Consider the following 27,308-nt stretch of genomic DNA (forward strand, 5'->3'; position numbering starts at 1 on the left):
TATCTGGAACACAATGTGAAATATTATCCCACTTCAAGGGTATTCTCACTGTCTCTAGCATAAAAGCTTTCCAAACTCATGTGTCTTAACATGACACATTACACAGTCAAAGTGTGATACCACCATCATGTTTTCCGACTTCCACCTCCCACGTTCGCGAAGCAGACGCCGGTGCGTTCACGTGATATACCGAGGCTTACCATTCCTTTCTAGCAGTCTTACCACATAGCAGGTTAAATGTGACTCCTGATTATATGACATTTCCTGATAGGTTTATCTGTGATGTGCTTTATTTCCACTCAAGTATCAGCGTCTGCTCTTAAAGTAACAATGGAAAGATCTGGGGAAAAGGTCAATGGGAAACTATCTGCGGGCACATTGGAGTGTCAAGAAAAAAACTTAGGTCTCTGTGTGTTTTATTGAAAAGTACTCACTGACAAAAAAAGCCCCTATGTACAGCACTGTGACCTATAAAGTGTACACGTTTTCACTGATACTGAATAAAGACAAACATATATCAAAATCATCATATAACAAATACATCTGTGTCCTGGTGTGTGCCATTTGTCATCGGTTGCAAGCACACAGGCCGCACTCTGTAAAGGCGTACTTAGTTTCTTCCATCTATCCATTTCATATACGTAACCTGTCGCTATTTGATAGGTGAGGTACACCGTGGCCTCTTTACTAGACAATCGCAAGCCACATTTACACGAATACACAATTACATATGGACATTTTCAAAAGAATTGCCAAAAGTTGACACCTGATGCCATTATTCTCAAAACGTCTCCTGTTTTAACTGAGGGAGTAGACAGGATTTGGCCCTATCCAAATAATAAACATTTATATGTCAGTGTTCTGCAATCTCGGTAGGAAGGTCAAAGCCAAAACTCCATTCATGATATCCAAAAGTAGGTAGAGAGATTTTCTTTTAATATTGAGTTGCAAGGACATTTCACATAAGACATTTTCACCCATAACTTACACACAGAGAAGGATAAAAACTTAAAATAGCCTAGAGGTGGGTAAACGCGTTACATTTACTCCGTTACATTTACTTGAGTAACTTTCTGAGAAAAATGTACTTTGAAGAGTAGTGTTACGAAGCCATACTTTTTTACTTTTAATTGAATAGATTTGTAAAACACTAACACTATTCTTACACTGGTCGTTACATTATTCCTCTTTATTCTACATACAGTATTAGATTTTACTTTTTTTTTTGTGTGCTATAGACGCCAACAGTGGCTCAACCAGTTTCACCAAAGAGACGTCGCAATAATAATCACATGACTCCATTATACCAATCAGACTCAGGCTTGCCGTTCTATGATCACGCCGGCCTGTTCAATCACATGGTGACTTTAAAGGCCTGTATAAAACATGAAGTGTTTGACAAAGAGCGTCGCCGTCGACATGACTCAAAAGCGCAGATTTTAATCACTCTCCCAGTTTTTAATAGGCACGGATTGACCACGGAAAACAGGAGATTGTTTCACAATAGGAAGTATGTTTGATCCACTAGAGGGCACTACTGCTCTTTTGACCAAAAATGCTTCATTTCTGTAGATTGTTTTACTCTTACCGGAATTTAATGTTTTTATTTTTGTATTTCAGTATAATAACAGTTCATGTAGATGAAAAATAACATTGTTTAACAACAAACATCTTAAGCAGGTACTCACAATGTTACTTATTACTTGAGTATTCTTTTCACCAAATACTTTTTTACTTGTACTTGAGTACATTTTTTGGATGACTACTTTTACTTTTACTTGAGTAATATTATTTTGAGGTAACGATACTCTTACTTGAATATAATTTTTGGCAACTCTACCCACCTCTGGCCTGTTTCAACAATCCAACATAACACATAACTTTAAAAAAAAAAAAGTTCAGAAGAAATGCTGTTAAACAATAGAACAAACTTGGTACCTTTTGCACATCGTCATGATAAACATGATATCCCTGTAATAGGGTTGTCATAAATGTATGGAAAATTTCAAAATGCTGTTGGGAGTCCCACAAATGTGATGAGGCCACTATGGCAAAGCTCATAAAGATTTGGACAATCATTTATAATTTTCATGCTTAGGTTCATGGTAAGCGATATTTATCAATATGTCCTATACAGTGGTACCTCGAGATACGAACGCATCGACATACGATCCTTTCGACATCAGATATAAAATTGTACTTGTCATTTGCCTCGAAATATGTCATTCTCGAAATACGATTTACGACAGCGTTGCAATATAATTGTTTTTCCGCAACACGGCAGCACGTCAGATTTTCTTGTGAGAGAAATCAACATGGGTCCCAACAAGGTTAGTGCAGGTGGTACAATTTATTGTATAGAAACCATGATTGTAGAGAAGCATCTATGAAAACTACCTTGAATTAAGCTATACAAAACACATTGCTGGCATCAGGTGAGTGTGATTTTTTTTTTGTTTGACCATTCATGTCCAAAACCATTACCAAAAAATTGTTTATAAAATTAGGAAGCTGGTGCCTATCGCAGCATACGTTGACCATATTTTGGCAGTCACCCGTTAACAACATTTGGACGACAGACTTACGGTAAATGGAGTTACACTTTTTTGTGCCTTTTTACCTTTAATGCACTCAAAGCACTTTGACACTACAGTATATCCTCATTCACCTACTGATGGTGCAGCACCAGGGGCAATGTGGGGTTCAGTATCTCGCTCAAGGATTATTAGACAAGGTCACCAGAATGGAGAATTGAACCCACACCTCTGGGTTGGGGAACGACCACTCTAACACCACCCCACCCCGATTTGATAAGTAAAATTTGAGATGGGATTCAAACTCGAACCTTATACCAGGCAGACAGGCTTACCAATTGCTCCTAAGCCCCGCCTGCAGAACTTAATGGGATCAGACACAAACTCCACAGTTTAAAGTTTAAAATCTTTAAAAGTTAAAAATCTCCACTTATTATTCACTCTGCAGAGTAAATGTGATCTTAACATGGTGATCATTTTGATGTGAACAGGGGTACACAACTTCACTGTGTCATGCTAAGAGCTATTATTTTGACTTCAAACTTCAAACATCCACAAAGGCCAAAGTACAGTGATCCCTCGCTACGCTGCGCGTCAAACTTCATGCCCTCAGTCCATTGCGGATTTTTTTTCAATTAAAAAAAAATACAGATGAGCTGTTCCAAGCCGATCGCGTAGTCTCACTCTTGCTCCCTCCCTCTCTGTCCCTGCTCTGTGTTCGTCAGGAAGTGCACGTGCACTGGAGTTGCTTATTAAAGTTAAAGATGATTGACAGATGTTTGTGTTTGGTCTTGCCAGAGACACAAACTTCAAAGGCGCCACATGTGTCAATCATCGTTTAACTTGTTAAACAGTTGCTGTGGCAACTCATTGTGTATATGTGAGCAGCTTGAGCTGATTTGAGTGAACTCAGTCAATGAAGCATTTAAGGTGCCGTTTACATGGTGATGCTGCGACACCAAGATGCAACAATTGTGTTGTGGAATGGCATCGCCTTTATATGGTGACAGCGAAAAACGGAAGGCGAGGACGCAAACCTTCGATTCCGGGCTCCAAAGTGGACGGATTCGATTGCGTGGCTTGCTTCACAACCATACAAATGGAAAGCTCTTACGCCAATGACGTCAGCACTCGTACACATCACTTAGGTGTGCGCAGCGCTGCCATGAAACATTAAAAACAGCAAACATGGCGGAACATCGGCTTTAATTTACTGTTTTTAACAATATTTTTAATTTTAATATGTTGAATAATGTTTGCATTTTTGTGCCTCTTAGAGCAAAAGAAAAATGCCATTGCTTGGAGTGGGCGGGTATGTTGTCTTCCGTGTTGAGGAGGTTGTTGGTGTCAAGGAAGTGCATCATTGGCTGTCGCCTTGTAAATCTGCACTGCCCCCTACGGCCTGGCATGAATACTACATCGTTTTTAGGCGGACATCGTTCAGATGGAGACGGAACTATATAAATGCAAACATGAAATTTGTCTTATTCTCGGGGCGTTACCATGTAAACTGCCCCTAATAAAGCCAAGCATTTTTCTACTACATTATTCTTGTTAAAAAATCATTCGGTGGGACAGTAACACGTTTAAAACTTAATAATTATTACCGTATTGGCCCGAATATAAGACGGCCCTGATTATAAGACGACCCCCTCTTTTTCAAGACTCAAGTTTGAAAAAAAGACTTTTTGAACACCAAATTAATTTTCATTCAGAAAATAATTACAGTACATCCGAAACAAATGATTATAACAATATATTTGAGAGATAAAGCATGTTATTTTGCCTCATTCAAATCTTAATATCTGAACATTTAGATATGTAAACTAAAGTGCAATCACATTCGTAAATGAATGGCTTCTGAAATTTGAAATGTAAATAAACCAATCTGTTGTGATAAAACAACAAAATTGCAATAACTGCATTAACCATCAAAGTGAAATCTAACTGTAACTGTCGTCTTGAAACAAATCTGAATAAGGAAAAACATTGCAATAAAATAATGCAAACTGGTTAAACTTGAGAGTAGCTGAGATCTGTCATGACCAGAGGTTGCGCTAGACTTTTTCGTTGTCTGTCATTTTGACTGACAGGGTCATAAAAATCCGGTCATAATCTATTTTTACCCGTCACTTAAATTTGTAAAATGATAATAATGACATATTCAATTGTATTTAGTTTTCATTCATTTTTAAATAATATTGTAATGCTTGCTTGGCGGCGAAAAATTAGACACAGAAGTCGCGGTATTTTTCTCCCTCTTTTTACTCTGCTTACCGCCAGCAACACCAACAAAACAACAACTCCGCCCCCAAAGAAAAAGAGGCAACTATATACACAGGCGGCAATCTAGTCCACCAATTGGATGACGCGCTGGCACACCGGGTGCACCAATAAGAACCTCGCGTTGATGTGTCAATCACGGTGCCGCCGCCAGACCCTGGTGACGCTACAATATTCTGTCCGAACAAGCTTAACAGAATCCACACCGTGCCATAAAGCATATGAATATGTAACTTTTTCTCCGCAGTGACAAAAACAGCTGACTGTGGCCCCAGTAGGTAAGGCTACATATGGAACAATGAAATTAACAATTCACCTGCTGTGGCCTGAACGGAGTCTTACACCTTCCTCCTGGTGCGCATGGACTTGAATTGCATGCCCGCTTGTGCAGTCCCTGTTTTTCACCTCTTTTATCAACACCATCGTCGTTTTGGGGCTTTTTGAAGAAACTTCGGACACTCAGTTGCCTTGACATTTTTCCGAGTAAGGCCAACGACGTCATGCATCAAGAGAGACAATAGCTAATTAATATGCTCACTCGCCACCCTGTGGTCTGGGGTGTGAATTGCAACCTGTCAAAATGCCAGATGGACTTCAGTTTTTTCCGTCACCGTTTTAAAAAACCGGTCCACGACGGAAAATATTCGGTTAACGCGACCCCTGGTCATGACAGAACATCGCTTCAATGATATCTGGCGCCATCTAGTTTCGTAAATGGGTATAACGTCTAGACCGCGAATATAAGACGACCCCCTCTTTTTCAGTCTAATTTCAATGCAAAAAACACCGTCTTATATTTGGGCCAATACAGTACATTTGAAGTGCTTGAAAACCATTCATTAATATATTTTGTATTCTACTTTGAAAAAAAAACATGTCTTATATGAACCCCTCCCCCCCCAAAAAATCAACAAAAAATTTTTTTGAGGGGGTCGAGGGGGTGAGTTACTTCGCGGTTTTTCACTTATCGCGGCCGGTTCTGGTCCCCATTAACTGCGAAAAACGAGGGATCACTGTAGTATGATGTGCTGCAATTGTAAACCTCTGCAAGCTATAACCACAGTGGCAAAAAAAAAAATAACTACAATAGTTTGGAAAAGGAATAATTTGCTATCATTATATTGTGCAGATCATACCTAATAAAGTTTAGTGATCCAGTGTAATAGAACATCTGAGTTTTCTATATGTAAGGTACATGACTGTGCACTGGCCACGTATTCACGTCATCATGCATACAGCAAATACCTTACAGCGATGCTCCCTTTTGTTGACAGTGTGGACCTCCCAAAGAGTAAATAGGGCTCAGCCTTTGAGTGTAGGCAACTGTAACTTAATACTCATCAGGAAGATGAAATGAGATTTTAACACATTGAGAAACGTCTGGAGTTGATGTTCATTTTGGTGAGGCCCAGGTGTTTCAGTGGGGTGGACAAAGTGAAAGTGGCCTTCATAGGGATGTCACACAGGAGATCGGATTCCTCACCGCACTCCTCCAACTCGTACGTTGCATCGTCCAGCATTTCCTTGTGGCGCTCACAAACCTGCTCCACTTTCAACTTATTGATCTCTGCACGGAGACGGATCAACTGACGGGCCAGGTGGTGGTCCTGGTCTTGCATCTCCCTCTTGAGGGTGGGGGAGACATGGGAAAGAATCAAAGTTTCAAGCAGATGTAAAATACTGATCACACCATTGAAAACTACCTAAAAGAGATAACACACAGAGTAAATGGGTTTGTTGTTGATCTCAAATTTACTTTTGCGTTTAGTTAAATAGTAATACTCACCAATTATGTTAACCTGCAAATTGCTGAGCCAATAAAAGTGGCTTGACTTTCAGTCAACACTTGACTGAAAATGTCTGAGATATTCATTTAAAAAGTTCCATCATTAAAAGTCGATCATATTATATTATCTTGTGGTAGTAGTTTGCAGTTGTGTAAGTGAACAGCTTCATCTTGAAGGGGCACTAAAGTTTTGTTGTTGTTTTTTTTTTCTTTTCATTATTTTTTTATACTCTCGGATAACATTTTCCCAGAATTTCACAAAGATTTGTGTTGAAAGTGCTCAGAATATCATTTTTTAAAGCCATTATATTTGGTCATTTTCTTAACTTTTCTGCAAAATTCAGTTTTTCATAATATGCAGCTTGCTTGGGCTCGTTTGTATACTCTCTGCTCTGATTGGCCATCGGTGGTGTGGGTGTGTTGGTGGGAAGTTAATGGGAGTAGACAATGCGTGTGGTGACTGACACATAACTCTGACGTGGACACAATCTTCTTAACATTAATAGCAAGCGTCGCTATTTCACAGTTATACAAAAAATACAAAAATATTCGCAACATTTCACTCCGTGAAATCCACAACTATGCAGACCACTGATCGGTGCCGATTTGAAGGATATTATCGAGACGTACGTTTAAAGGCTCAAAGATCAATGTGTCAATGCACGAGCAGCTAGTCACAGCTCGTTCGTGTCAGGCAAGCCAAATTTAGGATGTCGGGTCGAGTCGGCGGAGAAAGAGCCAGATGCACTCATCAAAAGAGCCAGATATGGCTCATGAGCCATACCTTCCTGACTGCTTACTTACAAGAACACAAGCCCTGTAGTATTTATTCAATTGCATTTGTGTTGTCCACATACAATTGGGTAATCAGAAAGTATTCATATGTGTTAATTTTTCAATTAATTTTCACCGAGTAATTAGATTGTACAAGACTAAAAAACATGTACTATACTGTACTACACTATACTTAAAAAAACCTTTACATACAGTATAGCCTACTGTTGATGTTTTATTCATTTTGCAATGCACTGATCATAATTGAATTCATTACAGTTTAAAAAAAACTTTTTTTTTTTTTTTTTTTTACATTAAAATTTTTAAAAATGCATGTATTCATTCAAGTTTGTCCCACCTCGTGATAAGTTATTAACTCATTAGCTGCCACTGACAGTTACAGGCATCCAATCATGCGGCTCTTTTCATCCTTCCGCTGTCAATATACATTAGTTTATCACTTGTTGACGTCATAGGCAGAGTTTGACTTTTGTGGGAGTGGGCAGGGCCGGGGGGGGGGTGGGGGTACAAAACATGTTCATGACACTGAAACACAGTGTCAGGAATAAAATGACTTTAACGCAGGCATAAACATGTCGCAGCCGACACTTCACATTTTAAAGGGGTTAATGGCATGCAATGAGTTAAGAAAGACACTCATTTGTTTGCAAGCCTGTTGCTATAATTTAGTGTTACTGTATTTATGTACAGAATTGTTCCACTGAAATACTCAACTAGTCTGTGAGGAAGACGAATGTTTTTGACAGATTGAACGTGACAGTGCATAAAATAAACATTGTTTATTTTTCCATGTAAAAAATAGCTTGGTTCTCTCTTTAATAGTTCTACTGCAGAATATCATAGATTGATTTACTGACCTGTGTACCAATAGTTGTTGAGTTGCAGAGGTGGGTAGTAACACGTTACATTTACTTCGTTACATTTACTTGAGTAACTTTTTGAGAAAAATGTACTTCTAAGAGTAGTTTTACTAAGCCATACTTTTTAGTTTTACTAGTGTAGATTTGTGAAGAAAAAAACAAACAACAAAAAACAAAACAACTCTTACTCCGCTACTTTGGGCTACACAACAGTCGTTACAGTTTTTCGTCTTTATTCTATATATTAGATTTATTTTGTATTTTTTTGCCAGCGATGCCAAAAGTAGCTCTACTAATTTCACCAATGAGACGTCACAACAATAATCACATGACTCCCATACACCAATCAGCCACACGCTTGCCAATCTATGATCACGCCAGCCTGTTCAATCACGTGGCGTCTTTAAAGAGTCGTAAAGAAATGAAGTATTTGACATAGAGCACTGCCCATAACATGACTCGAAAGCGCGGATTTAAACCTCTCTCCCTGTTTTTATTTGGCATCGATTGACCACGGAAAACCAAACATATGATCGTTTTAATTTCATAATAGTAACTACTGTATTTTTCGGACTATAAGTCGCACCAGCCTAAAAATGTGCAATGAAGAGGAAAAAAGACATATTAGTCGCACAAAAGTCGTAAAAGTCACATTTTTGGGGGGAAATTTACTTGATAAAATCCAACACATAGAACAGATATGTCATCTTGAAAGGCAATTTAAAATAAAAATACAATAGAGAACAGCATGCTGATAAGTGTACAGTGTGATAATGTTACACGATGCATGAACAACGAAATGCAAACGTGGCCGGTATGTTAACGTAACATAGCTATTAAGAGTTATTCAGATAAACTTGTTAGCATGTTCTTTATGCTATAGTTACCAAACCATCAGTGTCACTCCAAAACACCAAAATAAAATGTGAAATGATATAATAATGGGTTAATAATTTCACACATAAGTCGCACCAGAGTATAAGTCGCACCTCCAGCCAAACCATGAAAAAAAACTGTGACTTATAGTCCGAAAAATACGGTATGTAGGAACCATTCACTATTAAAACTAGGAACTATTTTCTCCACTAGAGGGCACGCATGCTCTTTGGACGAATAATGCTTCATTTCTGGATTTTTTTTCTCTCTCTAATTCAAGTCCTCTTCACTATACAGCAGTACTGTTGTGTATGAGGACCAGAGGTTGCGCTAAACTTTTTCATTGTCTGTCATTTTGACTGACAGTGTCATAAAAATCAGGTCATAATCTATTTTTACCCGTCACTTACATTTTTAAAATGATAATAATGACATATTCAATAGTATTTAGTTTTCATTCATTTTTAATTAATATTCTGTCCGAACAAGCTTAACAAGAGGCAAACAGACAGCGGAGTGCACCAATCAGCGACGGGCAGCAAAGCGACGAGGGCAGGACGAGGGACTTGCGCGCGGAAGTAAACATACGAGGAGAACGGAGTTTATTCAACATGGCTAGCGCGAGACAGACTGTTGTCAATGTCTCGTGTCGATGTGTTTTAGCTCATTTGAAACTGAATTTACCGCGGATTGGAGCATATTCTCGGCTCTCCCGTTAGCCATCCATGTTGTTGTAGAGACGACTTTCGGCGTGCAAGAGTAGCGTTGCTCGTGAAGAACACCTTACGCAAATAAACAAATCTGATTTGTCGATTGATTTTGTACCTACTCGAGAGGCTGTGTCCCAGACTTTTCTCTCAGTGTTTGAAAAATACATGGAGAACAGTCTGGCCGTGCCAGGCAAACACTCAGTTGCCTTGACATTTTTCCGAGTAAGGCCAACGACGTCACCGTTTTAAAAAACCGGTCAGCGACGGAAAATATTCAGTTAACGCGACCCCTGATGAGGACTAAAGATTCAGTTGATTTTGCAGATTAATACGTTTATTTTTCGCATCACGCCAGCCAAACGGCTGCAGAAAAATCTTGCTGTATGAGGGAGAGGCGTGTGCGCCTTTTTGGAGTTTCAAAAGGTTCTCATTCACCGTGGATATTGACCAAAACAAGCCCTACTACTGTGGGACCATTTGACTTACGAGGAAATGAGTAAACATTGTGTTTTGTATTATGTCAAATACTGGGATCATTTTAATATGTAGGTGGCTTGCATTTTGTGGCTGACATGCATGCGGGGCGCCTATTTTTCTGCACAACACCGGTGGCTTGTCGCACATCCACCCGCCAAGAGAGCAATATATTCGGCTTATTGTGCTCATGTGCCCGGTGTTCTGTCAAATTTTCCGACCAATCAGAAATTGCAACTTTGAGTTAAAAATAGCCGCGAATACAGCGATTACAAAGTAAACACTACAAACTTTTTTTAAATTAAGGACTACTTACGTTTGATCATTGATAGGCATGTAAAAAGCTCTCCTCATGCACATTAGCTGCACGTTAGCTGCACAACAACTGCAGCCGCCCTCCTCCGGGGAACGATCTGTAAATTGCTCTCCGGCGAAGACAATCGACAACCCAGTCGTCATGTCAAAACATCCGGGCTAGTTATGTGTGATTTTCTGCTTCAAAGACTTTGAAACATCACTCGGTTCGTGTTAGCATGTCGGCTAGCTGTCACGCCTCTTGGCTTGTTCACATTCTCCCAAGCCGGGGAAGGAAAATGACATAAACCCGATTTAGGTGTCATAAAATATCGTTCGGGAGGCGCGACAGTAAAGGTGAAGTTGACAGTTTTGATCATTATGGAGTAATTTTGCCATGTCGTCCTGAATAGGTGCATTTTTATTGTTTCATATTCCATTTAGCACAAGACTGTTATTTGTCATGACCATGCCATTTATTTAGCAATTGGGGAAAATACTTGGATAAAAAGAATATCCTGTAAAAATATTGAAGTAAAGAGACAGAAACAATGACATTTTGCAGCTCTCTTCGTCGCGTTTTCCTCGTTCTGAATAATTCCCCCTCAACGGGCTGACTGGTCCTTCTCAAGCCATTTATTTAGCTATTGGGGAAAAATACTTGGATAAAAAGAATATCCTGTAAAAATATTGGAGTAGAGAGACTGAAACAATGACATTTTGCGGCTCTCTTCGTCACGTTTTCCTCGTTCTGCATAATTCCCCCTCAATGGGCTGAATAGTAAAACCGATGAGCCCATTCTCCTGCTGACGTCATCCACCTGTTGGGGACGCTAGAGCCCTACAACGGTAGGTGTGGCTAACCGGCAGATTAAAAGACTAATTTCTCGTCATCTGTGCTTTGCTAAATTGTTGTATATAGTCGAATCGTCTCAAAATATGATTCTAATTCACATAATAATGCTATTTCAGACTTTTTTTTCTCCTGTCGTATGCTCTTTAATGTGGTTATTTAATGGGTTATTGTACAGTATCAGTATAACAACAGTTGATATAGATTTGTTTGTTCTGAGAGAGAAAAAAAAATCAAACAAAAATAAGCAGTTACTTACAATGTTACTCATTATTTGAGTATTCTTTTCACTGGATACTTTTTTACTTGTACTTGAGTACATTTTATAAATACTTTTAGTTGAGTAATATTAGTTTGAATTAACGCTACACTTAATTGAGTAAAATTTTTGGCTATTCTACCTACCTCTGTTGATTTTTCCATATTGTGAGATAATCCTTGTCGTGAGTATTGTATGGCAAAGGCTCCCAAAGGTTCCCACCCCTAGTTTAGATACTGATGTCAGGCGTACCACGGTGTGCCTAATGTTGTGACCACAAGGTGCAGTTCACGCAAAATATAAAAAATTGTGTCTCACTCACCAACTCTTTTCTGAGAAACTGCAATGCGTCATCAATAGTGTCGAAACCACAGATGTTTCGCGCGACCGCGCGTGGATTGTTACGATGCGGAGCTGCAGTGTCAGGTTCCTGTTTCTGTGAAAAAGTTGGATTTGTCGTATCCCTCCATGGTTCGCTCTCCAACCTCTTCTTCCACTCCAGATAAGAAGGTCTGCGAGTCTCTAACTTCAGTTTTTCTGTTAGTGCCTTCACGTTGTCCAGGTCCATACTTTCCGTGTCTCCCTCATCTGCAGAGAGTTTGGAATCCATAAAAGCAGAGGGGATTTCACAAGAAATGTTGCCGTCCACTTGAGGTGCAACAGGTCTGCACTTCTTTTATGAGCGCTCAGCAATGACCGGACCGCCCCATGTCAGTTAATAGTTCGCGCCTCCGCCTATACAATGTGATAGCTAAGGAAATAGTGAACCAGTGGGTTTGGTTGCATAATGATCTGTTCAAATTAAATTCCATGGTGGGTAAAATTGAGATTCGGAGGTTGATTTGTTGCATTTCACTGTGCGTTATTGATTCATTTGATATTGTGACCTATGCTCCCCCACCCACAGTTTCCACCGAGAACGTCTGGGACCTTTTTGATAATAGTGGTCCACAAAAAAAAAAAAAGTTGCATTTATTAAAAAAAAGTTGTTCTGGTGTAATTTTTGGGTGATGAATCCAAATCTGTCCTTTCTATACTGTATAGGCTGTAGCTCAGGGGCGTTACAAGGGGGCGTTGGGGTGGGCAGTGCCCACCCATGGACACGCTCTGCCCACCCAAAGAAAACTGGATGTAGTCAGGGGTGAAAGTGGTTAGAATTTCTTGCCGGAACTCCCCGATGTGAAGCTCGCCACGGAGCAAATTTTATGGAGAAACTGTATTTATTTATTTATTTTCTTGGAGGGCGAGGGGCAAAAGTACTTAAATGCAAAGAAAACTTTTATGGTCAATTATTTCTTTAACACATACAAAAAACAGATTTTCATTTAAAATTGTATTTTTTCAATGATTTGCAAAATAAAAATTCACAAAAAAGCTATAACCCCAACCTCTATCTCCTAATACTAAATGCCAAATCTCAATTTTAACTACTTAAGAAAATGGAATGTATATTAAACTTGAAGATAATGTAAACATTTACTTTTTGTTGTGTTTCTTAATAATAAAGATATAAGTAACGTACATTAAGAAAAATAAGTACAAATGACTTATATTATGTAGAGTGAAATGGAATATATTTTGAAGATCACGCAAACATTGACTTTTTTAAATCAGGAGGAAATGGATAAGTAGCCTAACATAAATGAACAAATATAAGTCCAAAGTGCACATTGACAGCTAAGATGTTCTGAACCTCTCCGAGTAAATCAGACTAAATATGATAAATAAGCCTCCTCAACTCTTTCGTTGTTCTTAAAGATTTGATCCATTTTCTGTTGCACTGGCCTTTTTTTTTTAAATTTTTTTTTTAATGCTATTTCAGAAAACATGCACATTTGAACTAATCAGAGCTGACTATCTCTGGTGATCACATGTCATTATGTCAGCCAATTGAACAGATAAATGAGTCCAGGCGTTTTGCTTTGCTGCGTGCATTCGCACATTGAAGTGACTCGTCATCGTCAGACTCAGATAACTGCAGCAGCTGGGGAAACCTCCATGCCGTCCGTGGAATAAAATAATAATAAATATCGGTGGAAACGGATTACCCTACACAAGCACTTTATTATGCTTGTTGTTAACGCTTATGTATGTAAATCTGATGTTGGTAGATTGTTTTCTTCTTGGAGCTAAAATGCATGTGTGGCAGCTTTGTATTTTTTTTGTTTACATAGCGTTTTGACAGTTGCCCTCATATTTTCGGAATCAAAGCACCGTATACAGGAACAACGTTCCAGCCCAGAATCTTATACCGAAACTGCGTTCCTGACCGTTATGGCCCACTTTCACCCCTGGATGTAGTACTAACGGCAGTCTGGGCACCGCGTATGGTATCCCATTCATATAGTACTGATGTGTTGTAAGTTTTAACCTTTGCGTTGTTACCTCCTCTTTCACTTTAAAAAAAAAAAAAAAAAAAAAAAAGAAATGAAATGTTGGTTTTGTTCCTAGGGGGCGCTACACACATTTACGCCAGACCCTGCAGAAAGAAATTACAGGGGGGGCATTACATTTTTTGGAGGGGCACACTTCTTCAATGTAAAATTAGCCTGAACAGTGGCGTTATTACCCGTACGTTACTACATCAGCGCACTGAAATATTTTCTGTCACTGAAGTCACACGTGGTAGTTCATCGTAAAATCTATAAGACAAACGAAAACAATGGGTCAGTTCTGTGTGCATTTATTCAACTAAAGTGCTTCAGCATATATATAACATATGAGCACCCAATGGCCAGCTACTCAGCCCGCCCTCCTTATCTGTGATTGGCTAGAAATTGCCTTCATTCGCTGCTCAGATTGGTTGAATTGAATGACGACAGATCAAAATAGGATGAATAGAGGGTTCGTCCTCTCCGTGTGTGTGTTTTTGTGGAAGATTAAAAAAAAAAATTACACTGTACAGTCTAATCGAGCTAGGGCGGGCACAGCAGTCTCTCAGGACGGGCCCGGCCCCCTAATGCCTGCCCATGCCGCCGGGTCTGGTTTACCCATAGTTTGATATATATATATATATATATATTTTTTTTTTTTTACATTTTATCAGTTTTCACAAGTGTTCAACTGGCTATTGAGTTTGGTGAGTTTTGAAGCATTCTGAGGGGGTCAAAGTAGGGCTCAAACCATCGGCGGGACAAAGAATGACTGCAAGGGGGCGCTTGGTGCTACATAGTGTACTTGGAATTTGTACACGGTATCAAAGATTGCACCTCTCTTGACCTGCCTGCCAATTTTGGTGCATTTTGAAGCATTCTAAGGGGGTCAAATTGAGCTCAAAGGATAACTATAATAATAATAAAACTGAGGAACCACAATAGGTTACCAAAAAAAAATATTGTCACCTGCATGTCCATACTGTTCAGTTATGGATGTGTTCTAAGTCAAACAAAACCAAATCAACTTTTATTTGATTAGACCAAATCACAACAAGAGTTATCTCAAGGAGAAAACAAAACATGTTTTAAGGTGCAGTAGCCCTACGCTGGATTTCGACCTACTTGAGCATTTTAGCTTTTTTTTTGTTGTTGTTGCAGATTTGAAGTTTTAGACTTTATTTTGGGGCTTCTTTCACTGTAGCCCAATCAGGACTCTTCAGAATAATCTGAAGTTTTATTCTTAGCTGTTCTTGTTTTCAATATAGCTGTCAGTTTGTGTTTATCCTCCTGGATGACCTCTGACCTTCACTTTTGACCAAGCTCAGACAGCAGAACATTTTTGCTTTATTTCCCTTTCAGGGCACCTTTAAAAAAAAAAAAAAAAATTTAATGTCAACTTTTATTTCCTTCTCTGTCTTTTTTTTCTCTTCTTCAATGTCCCCTTAGAGGCCCCGTACTTATTAGTCTGAAGTTCTTTAAATGATCATTAATTGGTTTTTAAAGGTCATTCTTTTTGAACACGAGAATAAAACAATTCCTGATATTTATTGGTTAACTTTCTGGACACTTCTTTTTTTTATAAAGTGTTTTTGAGCATGCTCGAAATAACTATATATACTTGTATGTATATATATATATAGACAGACAGAGAGAGAGAGAGAGAGAGAGTTTTTTTCTTTTCAAACAATAACACACACATGATACAAACTGTGCAAGACAAACATCAAAACCTACATGAGAAAAAATAAATAAAATATATATATATAATTGAGGCACTTATTTATCGTGAGTCGTGGCAGTATGCTTTCACAAACATAAGGCACTTCAATTGTCATATTTACAAAAACAGTAATGCAAAAAAATACACAACACTAAGAGTCAGTCAATGACAGATCTCTGAGATAATACTCTTCTCGTTCTTCATATGTTCAAGCGTAACTATATAAGAATCAAAGTCCAAAAGAAATAGTCGAAAATATGGCACAGACCTGGAAAATCTCACCTTGTGCAAGTAAAATTTACCAAGCAGCAACATCAAGTTAACTACAAAGGATAAAGGTTTAACATCAGATCTAAACCCTACAATTATCACACTTAGTTCAATGACAATCGTATGTCCAGTTTTTACACCAAAAAATGCACAAAATCTCTCTAAAATGCAGTTGTCACAGGACAGAAGTAAAAAAAGATGTATACGTGTCTCTGGTTCAGATTTACAGAAAGAGCACTTATCGTCAATGTCCATGAATTTGGCAATCACGCTATTGCAGGGATAGATATTGTGGAGTATTTTGAATTGCAGTTCTCTTATTTTATTTGAAATGCAAAATTGAAAGGGGCACAACCAAGCTTTTTGTCAGTTAATCACATCAAAAAGTGAATTCCAAAACGATTTTCCTCTGGGATAAATTTTTTCGTAACTGTGGAGAACATTTCTAATATGCTTGTTCGTACATTTTTTATCAAGAATATCAACTCCCGCAATTGTGACAGATGGCATTTGAAGCTTATTTTTCTGATATGTAAAATGACATTTCATCAATTCAGCTATGAGAGACAATAATAATATACTGTAGATTGGTGCTTGTAGTCACTTTTTCAAATGTTTTTACTTTTGTCGACATCCAGTGGTTATTAGTAACATTGCAGTTTTGCCACCGCATTTTGAGTGCGTAGGTGTGCGCGCGTCGTGCGTGTGTTTGCCTTAATGACGTTTCCATGCATGGCTGAGAATGTTTGAAGAAAAAGACTGGTCCGTTTGATATTGTAACATAGGCTGTCATTAAAATCATGAAAATATTTATATCCAAAGTTTGATTAAACAAAATCATTAAAAAAAAGTGAACCTGTGAATATAATCTCAACACAGCTCTTTGAGAAAGAGAGAGGCTGAGTGAGGGAAGGCACTTGTAATTCTTGTCACCTAAATCATGCAACAGCTTGCAACAGTGCTAAGAACATGCTTGCATGTTAGGGCCTATGCTCATAGAGGGGTTGGGGGGGCACTTCTATTTATGTTCTTATCGTGAGACAAACAGACAAGGGGGAGCAAGGGGAGGAGAAAGAGGAGGAGGAGCAGTAATACTGTTTTCTTTCATTTTTTTGAGAGCCAGGAAGTGATTTCATGTTGAGGCACTTTTGCTTTTAAACTTTACTCGTGCTCGATTCGGGTTGGATGGAGTTTTCTGAGCACATCAAGACCGCCAATGTTGAAGATGTTGTGCTTCAGCAGCCTCTGCACCCTCCCAGCAAGGGCACCCTGTGCATCACCGGCCACCACCTGCTGTTCTCGGACAGAGAGGACAGTGGTCGGCAGGTTTTGCTGCTGCTTAGAAATATTGACGCTGTTGAGAAAAGGTGAGGAAAAGCAAATGAAATTGTTTGAAGATAAAGATCACGTTTTAATAGTAAATGGTGGGACTGCATGATCTTTATAGTGATGAATAACTCCTATTTGAATGTAGGTTGTTATAGTTTCCAATATCTAACAACATTGTTCCTAAAATGTGTTTTAAGCAGTGTGGAAAACCTTTTGACCTACTTCGGCCTCTTTTCTAATGCCGGCCGCAGTGACAGGTTGGAGGCTCATTTGTGTTGCAATGTGTCAGCAGTTTGTTGCACCTATACAGCCCACAGGAAACATGTTTGATTACTGCAACTCTTCCTCACTGTCATTTGTGCAGCTTCCTACTATACTAACAGCTCTTGTCCTCTGCTCCTATAAGACTGCATTTTTACAGCAAGCTGAAGCCTGTTTAAGTTGTGCAAGCCCATGTTCTGTACAGCACGGGCCAAAATAGGTGGAAGCGATTATATAGACTGATGTTGCAATTGTTCTTTTCTGTATTTGTATGTAGGGCTACAGAATCTTCAGGGACCATCATCATCAAGTGTAAAGATTTGCGTGTGATCCAGCTTGACATCCCAGGCATGGAGCAGTGTCTTAACATTGCGCAATCTATTGAGGTAAACTAAATCATTAGCGTTTGATCTTTTAACTTTCTTTTTCAGTTTTACAGAATGACCTTTTGTTTCTTTCAGACCCTGTCCTGTTTGGACTGTGTGGTGGAGATGTACCCGTTTTTTTACCGTCCCCCCGATGCCAGCCTAAAGGACCAGTGGGGTCTCTCAAGCAGTGAAAGATATTACACTGAAATGGAGGAGCTTGTAAGAGTGAAAGTACACATACAGTATGTCTCTTGGCAACTTTTTTCCTAACCACAGCCAACAATCTCGTGACAGGAAAATGGCAGGGAAACAGAAGGTAGTTAGGGTCAAGAATGAGGCCATCTGTTGTTTCAAAGGTTTACCCATGCACCACCAACAACATACAGTTCATTTGTAACAGTGCATGTCCTCCAAAGAAAGCACTTACTTTTAAATTACATAACCAGAGAATTTCCTGTTTTTTATTTTTCTTACGAACAATAACTCTTAGTCAAGCATGTTAATATATGTTTGCTTGAAGAACAATGAGAAAAAAACTGCAACTCATCCAAAAGCTATTTGGATGGGCCAGTGATCATTTTATTTAAAGAGGAAACTGACGTTATTTTTCAATATTTTAAACTGTATCATCAATAAGATGGGTCAAAATTGTGGTGAGTCCTGATTGAAGTGTGTTAACTGTGCAGTTTTTTATTTGATTTCAATCAAATTCACTCTTCAAACTGTAGGTTTTTAAATTGGTCACGGTGTGTCATCAATCTGTGCCTTGTTATGCAAGTACCTGCCATCTTCGTTTTTTCTACAAGCGCACTAATATGGTGAGGGGCAATGGGCAAGCTTTTTTCCAGTTGGCCTTCAGGCATACACAAGGGCGTAGGTATGCATAGGGACGGTAGGGACATAACACTACCAACTTTTCAGGATGCTTAAATTGTCCCCACCAACTTTTAAGCAACCTTATTTGCATTTTATAATTAGTTCAGTCATATAGGTAATTTAGATTGCCTTCCCATATGTTGTAAGGATACAATTGACCCTACCTATTATTAAGTGAATTATTTTCATTATGTTCAGACTTATATTTACCCCTTTTTCACTTGCTGAATGTGCTGGTCCATTTTCCCCCCTCAAACTCAAGTTTGACTGGCTGATGACTTGACCCCCACACACAAACACGCACTGACCTGACGAAAATACAACATGTCGCCAACATGCCGCTTCATCCGCCCCCTTCAAAGAGGAGGGATATTAGAAGGTTTATTTTTTAGCCAGCAGCAGCCACTGTAAGTAATGTAAAAATACATCAATGTTATGGAGGTGGGAAACACACCACTAATTTTGCGACTGAAATTTTTCTACAACCTGCATCGGAGTTTGCATAACATTTAACTGTAAATTTGCTAACCTGCAAAACTCAAGCAGGAAGCTGGGTAGAGAGAAGTGTCCTCCACTTTTGTATGTATTTTCTGCTGTTAACGTTAATCAAACTGTGAGAAATGTAGTGAACCGAGGTTTACCCCCTTCTACCCAATTTTCACTTTTGTTTTGTTTATGTGTTCTTAAAGCAACACTTGGTAACTTTGCAGTTTTGGTCAATTTTAGCGACGCTGGTGGACAAAAGCTGTAGTTTTTTGAAGACTGCGTTTCCCATGAGGACCAGCACATCAGTGCATAGTGTCTTCCTATGAGGGACATAACAGAAAATAATTGAGAAACAATGGTATAACTCAATACAGATTCATTTTGCAATGCTCAGTTAGCCTATCAATTAATTAGGTTCATATTTGTGAGAAATGTAGCCCTGACCCCTGTTTAAATCGTCCCTACCAATGTTGAACCCAAACCTACACCCTTTGGCACACAGTATATAAATGGTGCATTATTTAACTCACTAGTCTGATGCATGATGCAAAATAAAAGCATGCATCGCAAAACAAAAGTCAACATTATTTAAAAAAAATAAAATAAACAATAGAAACGACTGGAGAGAATATGGAGGATGAGATTTCGGCATCGTAAAGTTGAAATCACGTAAGTCAGATACGTCGTAACCCGGGGACTACTCGGACTAGGGGGATGCATTATGTCCACTTCATTGGACACATGGTTAATCAAAATGTCTATACTGTATATTTTACACAAATATTCCATATTCCAAACAGATATAATTTTTCCCTAGATGGCACTGTATATCATAATATTTTTTTAAACACTGTAGCTCTTCTGGCATAGAAGTATTGACAGGATATACCAGTTGTACCGTATTTTTCGGACTATAAGTCGCAGTTTTTTTTCATAGTTTGGCTGGGAGTGCGACTTTTACTCAGGAGTGACTTATCTGTGAAATTATTAACACATTATGATATCATTTCACGTGTTATTTTGGTGTTTTAGAGTGCCACTGATTAAACTTGTTAGCAAGTTTATAGTTATATGAATAACTCTTTAATAGCTATGGCCACGTTTGCGTTCTGCCTTTGGCAATGTGTGTTCAATTGTATTATTGACTTTTTTATATTGAAAATGCATGCTTTTATTTTGTGGCGCTTTCACGCCCACGTGGGGGTGCACTCGCACTTGTTTACGTGAAGAAGACCGCTCACACGCCAGAAGAAGACAGACAGCTACACACCTCTGAGTGAATGGGCGAGTTAGCGAGAGAGAAACACGGCTGCGAACCTACGTTCATTGTTTATGCTTGTAAAATATCTCTACAGAGGCAACGCCTGTGTGTATCATCTTTTCTGTTGTTGTTGTGTGTTTTCCAGCCCCGATCTGACACTTAGAGCCAGTTGTGTGGTTGTTTGAACGATGTGCTAATGCTAGAGAACGCATGCTAACTGTGTGATTGCTGTCATAGCACCTAATTATCATTTATTTACGTTAATGCGAACCTGTTTGGTATCGAGGACGAAATTGATTCAGCAAATTATACGGACGTCCAGCATCGTCATTTGGGAGTTTAGCTCGCTGTATAGCACGGACCGAGCCATAGCGTCCTCGTGAGGACAGTATATTCGCATTTCGTTGTTCATGCACGGTACACTGTACACTTATTCAGCATGTTGTTCTCTATTGTATTTTTATATTAAATTGCCTTTCAAGATTACATATCTGTTCTATGTGTTGGATTTTATCAAGTAAATTTCCCCCAAAAATGCGACTTATACTCCGGTGCGACTTACAGTATATATGTTTTTTTTCTCTTTGTTGGGCATTTTATCGCTGGTGCGACTTATACTCAGGTGCGACTTGTAGTCCAAAAAATACGGTAATCGACACGGGTGGCAGGTTGGCGGCTATCTTGGATTCAGAAGATATTTACTTGCAGTTACACCAACTGAGCTCTCTTGAGGTTGCTATGCAGTTGAAACACAGAATCCAAGAGACAGGTACGTTCCAGTAGCTGTCCACTGTAGTGACCACTATGCACCAGAGGTTATATCTACACAAGTGCATTTACGGTGGTTTAATACAATACTTTTGTCTCATGACCAGTTCCCGTCTTTGACACTATTCCCCCCCATAACTTCTAACCCCTGCTGCTTGAAAAATGGGATTATAGGCACAAAAAACCCCAATAAAAATATTAACACTTTAGGGCCACTGTAAAGGAAAAGTTACAAGTAAAAGTCACTAAATAGCAAGTAAAGACAGCTTTCAGGCACCTTGCAACTATAGAATGTTTTAATTGGATGTACGTATAATAAGTGGGATAATTTTCTCGTGAAGATATTATTGATTATTTTAACTCTATTTCATGGCAATTTCTTCACACTCACAGTAGTATTTTGCTGTTTCAAGACATTTCCTGTCGTTTTCAGTCATTTATTTTTCTTGTCATTCTTTGAATGCGTCTTCTCTGTTTGCAGCATGAAAGATGGAGACTGACCACTGTGAACCAAGACTACTCAGTGTGCCCCTCTTACCCTCCGGCTGTCATTGTCCCCAGGGCGCTTGGTGATGATGCAATTAAAAAGGTGGCCAAATTTAGACAGGGGAGACGCTTCCCTGTCCTCTGCTACTACCACAGGAAAAATGGCATGGTGAGTTCCAGGTTGCCAAATATCTATTCGTTTCAGTTCTCACAATGGTCAAATATTTTGAGAAACAAAAACATGTTTTTAGGTAATTTTGCGCAGCGGTCAGCCCCTGACGGGGGCCAATCGGAAGCGCTGCATCGAAGATGAGCTTCTCCTGCAGACTGTGATTGAGGGCTCAGACAAAGGTTATATTATCGACACACGCTCAGCTCAGCAGGCACAGCAGGCCAGAATGTTGGGTGGCGGGTTTGAGTCCAAATCATCCTACAGCCAATGGAAGAGACTACATAGACACATGGAAAGGTGAGGGAACATAAAAACTTTACATGTTTTCTAACAAAGCAAAAAAAACAGCTTAGATGTTAAAGCAAACATTTTTTGTGGGTGGACACTGATAACTGTCTACATTATATCCCATCTAGTTGTACTGAGTTCATTTTGTCTACACTCATGGATTAGTTGAATTTTTCTTTTATCCCAGACAATAGTTATAGGTTGTTTTAATTACCTGACATGTTTCGGTAAACACTTCCGCCTTCATCAGAGAGTCACTGCTGTTGGTGTGAAGCTTCTTTATCAGCTGATGGATGAAGGTGTCACAGGCGAGGCACGCCTTTATCCATCAGCTGATAAAGACGCGATCGACAGGCGACTCACGCCCTCTGCTGACCATTCACTCTTCCAAGATGCTGGTCCTGGTAGTAGAGACCGTGTATGCCCCTTCGTCCCAGTTGATGGTCCTTGGGCCCCGCTTGCGGATCTCAATGGCTTCCCTGATCCAACACCGATGTTTGTTTTCCTCGATGCGGATGACTCAGGCCTCTTCCCATTCCATAATGTGGTTTTCCCTTTTAGAATGATCGGTGATGGCTGACTTGTGATGTTCCTGTTGTGCCCCTGTATGTCTTATTGTTGTCTCCTTCTCACACTCCTTCTTGTGTTCTGTTTTTCTTGTAATAAAGCTCTTCCCTGTCTCCCCGATGTATGATTTATTGCATGATTTGCATGGAATTTCATATATGGAGTTACATTTGTTTTCTGGGTGGGTTTTTCCTTTGGATGGACCAATATCTGGCAGAGTGTTGCGTGTGGTTCGACCGATATGTTTATGTTGTATTTTTTCATGACTCTTTGGATACGTTCCGTGACTCCTCTCACGTACGGCAACGTCTCCATATCTCTTTGTTGTTGCTTTGTTTGTTTTTCCTTTCCCCTCGGTGCGGTGTTGTTCTTGTTTTTAACCTGTCCTGCACCTTTTTCAATTGCCCATTGTGGATATTGACACCTTTTTAGTGCATATTGTAAATGTTTTTCCTCCTGTGTTCTGTCATCCGGGTCCCTGATCATTTTCATACGTTCATGTAATGTTCTGACTACTGACAGTTTATGGATAGTGGGGTGTTCAGATGTCCATAGGAGGTATTGGTCGGTGTGTTTGATGAAGGCGGAAATGTTCGCCGACACATGTCAGGTAATTAAAACAACCTATAACTATAGTCTGGGATAAAAGAAAATTTCAACTATTATATGGCATCTGCCCTTTCTAATGGGAAACAATACTCTTTGTACTTTATCTTTACAAATTTTGCTCCAAAAACTTTTAAGGTGGTACTAATGATACAGTACTTGATGTCATAAATTGGAAAAGCACAGGCACAGTGTGCTACAGTAAACATTGGCAGAAGATAATCTGTGCATTTATACAGGGGTAAACCACTCCAGGAGAGTCTAATCAAACTGGTGGAGGCCTGTGGTGACAAGTCCCCTAGTATGGACCGCTGGCTCAGTAAGCTAGAAAATTCCAAGTGGTTATCACATGTTCAAACTGCTCTGTCAACTGCTGGGCTGCTGGCAGAATGTGTGGAGAGGTAGGGGCTATTTGTGCTAACTACCTCTGTCATAAATGTTGTCTTTTTAATGACTTTTATATGGTATTGTATGCTTGTTTGTTTTTTGTTCAGGGATGGTCACTCAGTTTTAGTTCACGGCTCTGAGGGGACAGACTCCACACTGCTTATTAGCACTCTTGCGCAACTCATTATGGACCCAAGTTGTCGAACACTGGAAGGCTTTCTGAGACTTCTAGAGAGGGAGTTTGTAGAGGTGTGTGCACGACTGGGTTGCAAATCAAGTTCTCTTTTTAAATTATTTTGAAGGTATTGAAAATTACTTTAAATACTGTAGGTGTGGATCATTGTGAATGGTAGTTGGTGTCTATTGTCACAACTTTTTGCTTTTTACACAAACTTTTTTTCTTGGGGTGGGGACGTTTTTATGTAAATTTACAGGAGTATCATTTGGGGGGGGGGGGGGGGGGGGTTATAGCTAAATCAAGTTTTCTATTGCTTGGACACATCTATTCACTTTACAATCTTACCAATACTTACCATTTGTGTATTTTTTGTCTTCACTATCATGCATATTTTTATGTGAGAGGAAGCAGAAGTGGCCAGAGAAGACCCACACATGCAAGGGCAGAAAGTACAAATTAAACACAGAAAGGTTTAGACTGAGATCCTTAAAATATGAGACAGATGTGCTAACTAACCTCAGAATGTTTTTTTCAAGTAATTCAAGTTAATATTGCTCATGTGCAGCCAGCATCTTCATGTTCTGATATTTCTCAGTGCAGCATGCTGCATAAATAATAAAAAAATGAAACACATTTGTATCCTTTTCCCAGTATAACATACTGTATTAGTGCAGCATACAATATTTAAAATACATTTTATCATCAGCATGTTTCTAGTGTATTTGTTTTTCCATGTGATATACTTCGGTTATCTACCATATGTGGATGAATAGTTAGCACTGCTGCCTCACAGAAACAATGTTATGGGCGTGGAGTCATTTTACAATAAATTAATTGAAGATTCATATTTGCCCCAAGGTATGTTAATTACAGATTCATAACTGCCCAAAGGTTTCCATGCAAACAATTTTCTCATAATGAAAAGATTGAAAGGATTGCTCCTGTATGAATCTATCGGCATTTATATATACCTTACAGGCAGGACACCCATTCCAGCAGCGATGCTCCCACTCAGCCTTCTCCCATGCTCGTCTCCAGCAGGAATGTCCAGTGTTTTTGTTGCTGCTGGACTGTGTGTGGCAGTTATGGTGCCAATTCCCCCTCGCCCTTGGCTTCTCTGAGGCACTGCTCCTCAGGCTGGCTACTGAAGCCTATGCCTCAGACTACGGCACTTTTCTATGTAACAGTGATAAAGAACGGTCAGCCACGCTACACTTCTTTCCACTAATGTGCAGAATTTAACCTATTATCTTATTGTACCAATCTTCCTTTCTAGCTGTGCTCTTCAAGTGAAGGAAAAGACACATTGTTTGTTTAGGGCCCTGCTGAAGCCAAGGGAAAGAGAACAGTACACCAACCCACTATATGAGCCTAATGAGCTGGCCATTTGGCCTTCAGTCCACCCACAATCCTTACAACTATGGAAAGGTGAGTTCGGTTCACTTGTCGGATCAGGATTTGTTTGTTCAAGTGACAAAAAAAATCTTTGGATTAGATTTTGAGAAGAGGTGTTTCAAGGAATTCATATGTACTTATAGAGAAACATTATTATTCAATATATCTTAGTTTCCTGTTCCAAATTTTCAGCGCGTATCATTTTACAGGCTTTTTCCTAAGGTGGACCTCACAAACTCATCACCTTGAATTGGTCCAGGAGGAAATAAGGAACATGGTCATTGAATGGGGAAAGCTGGCACTCACCTGACGACTGTTTGTCAATAAAGAAGCAATCAGAAACAGTGTGATAAACTGTTTTTAATGTATAATGTGTTTCATTGACACTTTCCCTTAATTTAATTCTTTGCCTGCCATTAATGGTGCAAGACATTCAATCTATTTTGTTTGGGAGGGCTGGTAGCGATCCTTCGATTGCTGCCAGGCCCCAGTCAAACTAGATTGGACGTCTAGTGCCATCAATGGCAATAAAATATATTCACTAAACGCAAGCCATCACAGTTGAAATGATATGTATGTCTGTCACTGTCAATGGCAATAGATGACTTAATCTATATCAAGTGAAGTATGAAGACATTGGTGGGCCCTTCCAGGGTACCTGGGGTCTGGAGTGGGTTTGGTCATCAACTGCTGAGGGGGTGGTTGTCCCCTGGCCACTGGCACGTTGGTACGACACCCATACGGGGATGCAGGGTGGGTGCCCGGGGGGCACTGGGGGTGGGCAGGGCTCTGGCACCTCTCTGGCCCTGTGGCCAGCACTTTTGGCTGATGGGGCCCCGCCCGCTGGATTCTGCCTCTTAACTGACGCACTCTTCACTTAGAACCAGGGGTCGCGTTAACCGAATATTTTCCGTCGTTGACCGATTTTTTAAAACGGTGACGGAAAAAACTGAAGTCCATCCGTCATTTTGACAGGTTGCAATTCACACCCCAGACCGCAGGGTGGCGAGTGGGCATATTAATTAGCTATTGTCTCTCTTGATGCATGACGTCGTTGGCTTTACTCTGAAAAATGTCAAGGCAACTGAGTGTCCGAAGTTTCTTCAAAAAGCCCCAAAACGACGATGGTGTTGATAAAAGAGGTGAAAAAACAGGGACTGCACAAGCGGGCACGCAATTCAAGTCCATGCGCACCAGGAGGAAGACTGCGTTCAGGCCACAGCAGGTGAACTATTAATTTCATTGTTCCATACCTACCTGGGCCACAGTCAGCTGTTTTTGTCACTGCGGAAAAAAAGTTACATATTCATCTGCTTGATGTGTGATGGCACGGTGTGGATTCTCTGTTAAGCTTGTTCGGACAGAATATTAATTTGAATGAAAACTAAATACTAGTGATGGGACGAAATGGGCCGGGGTTCCGAAGCTTGTGTCGAGTAATGGGAGGGGTGTTTCCACGAAGCTTGTAGCGAGGTGCGCGTCATTTCGGCAGAACCCGGGAATGATGTCGTGAGAAGCCTCGCCGGCCGGCTGAATCTAATGGACGCTTCGGAAGTGATCCGACGTTCGGCGCGCATTGCAAACACAGTAGGCTACAGACTACGGTATAAATTGGTTGCAAAACGCAATGGCGATCGCCTGTTATCTCACATTTTGTGCATTTCGGGCTCCTGTACTTGTTACATGATCTGTGCGCAACAGTGCAACCAGTGCAATCTTTTTTCGAGCCTTGTCCTTTGCTTGCGATGGAAACTGCGCAAAAAAAGCGACCCTCCCCTGTATGGGAACATT

At 39.8% G+C, this 27,308-nt stretch overlaps 2 protein-coding genes across 4 annotated transcripts; one reads left to right on the forward strand and one right to left on the reverse strand.

Annotated features, from left to right (window-relative positions):
- Window positions 1-126: 126 nt before the first annotated feature.
- fam167b (family with sequence similarity 167 member B) lies at window positions 127-12,449 on the reverse strand. Its single transcript, XM_057860307.1, has 2 exons — window positions 12,047-12,449; window positions 127-6,442 (listed from the first exon to the last, which is right to left on the reverse strand). Exons 1-2 carry the CDS (start codon window positions 12,332-12,334, stop codon window positions 6,179-6,181), a joined length of 552 nt encoding a protein of 183 aa, XP_057716290.1. The 5' UTR covers window positions 12,335-12,449; the 3' UTR covers window positions 127-6,178.
- On the forward strand, window positions 12,283-26,052 carry zgc:154055 (uncharacterized protein LOC556036 homolog). 3 transcript variants are annotated; one of them, XM_057860304.1, is made up of 12 exons: window positions 12,283-12,434; window positions 17,213-17,456; window positions 17,619-17,675; window positions 17,957-18,065; window positions 18,141-18,266; window positions 21,920-22,093; window positions 22,176-22,393; window positions 23,797-23,958; window positions 24,052-24,193; window positions 25,101-25,321; window positions 25,399-25,550; window positions 25,727-26,052. In XM_057860304.1, the coding sequence occupies exons 2-12, from the start codon at window positions 17,275-17,277 to the stop codon at window positions 25,825-25,827; spliced, it is 1,644 nt and encodes a 547-aa protein (XP_057716287.1). In that variant the 5' UTR covers window positions 12,283-12,434; window positions 17,213-17,274; the 3' UTR covers window positions 25,828-26,052. The 3 variants fall into 3 exon arrangements, with proteins under 3 accessions (XP_057716287.1, XP_057716286.1, XP_057716289.1); XM_057860303.1 differs by lacking the exon at window positions 12,283-12,434 and having other exon boundaries at window positions 17,148-17,456; XM_057860306.1 differs by lacking the exons at window positions 12,283-12,434; window positions 17,619-17,675 and having other exon boundaries at window positions 17,148-17,456; window positions 25,727-26,048.
- Window positions 26,053-27,308: the final 1,256 nt, after the last annotated feature.

The sequence above is a fragment of the Corythoichthys intestinalis genome, chromosome 15 (genome assembly GCF_030265065.1).
Source record: "Corythoichthys intestinalis isolate RoL2023-P3 chromosome 15, ASM3026506v1, whole genome shotgun sequence".
In the NCBI taxonomy this organism is placed as follows: Eukaryota; Metazoa; Chordata; class Actinopteri; order Syngnathiformes; family Syngnathidae; genus Corythoichthys; species Corythoichthys intestinalis.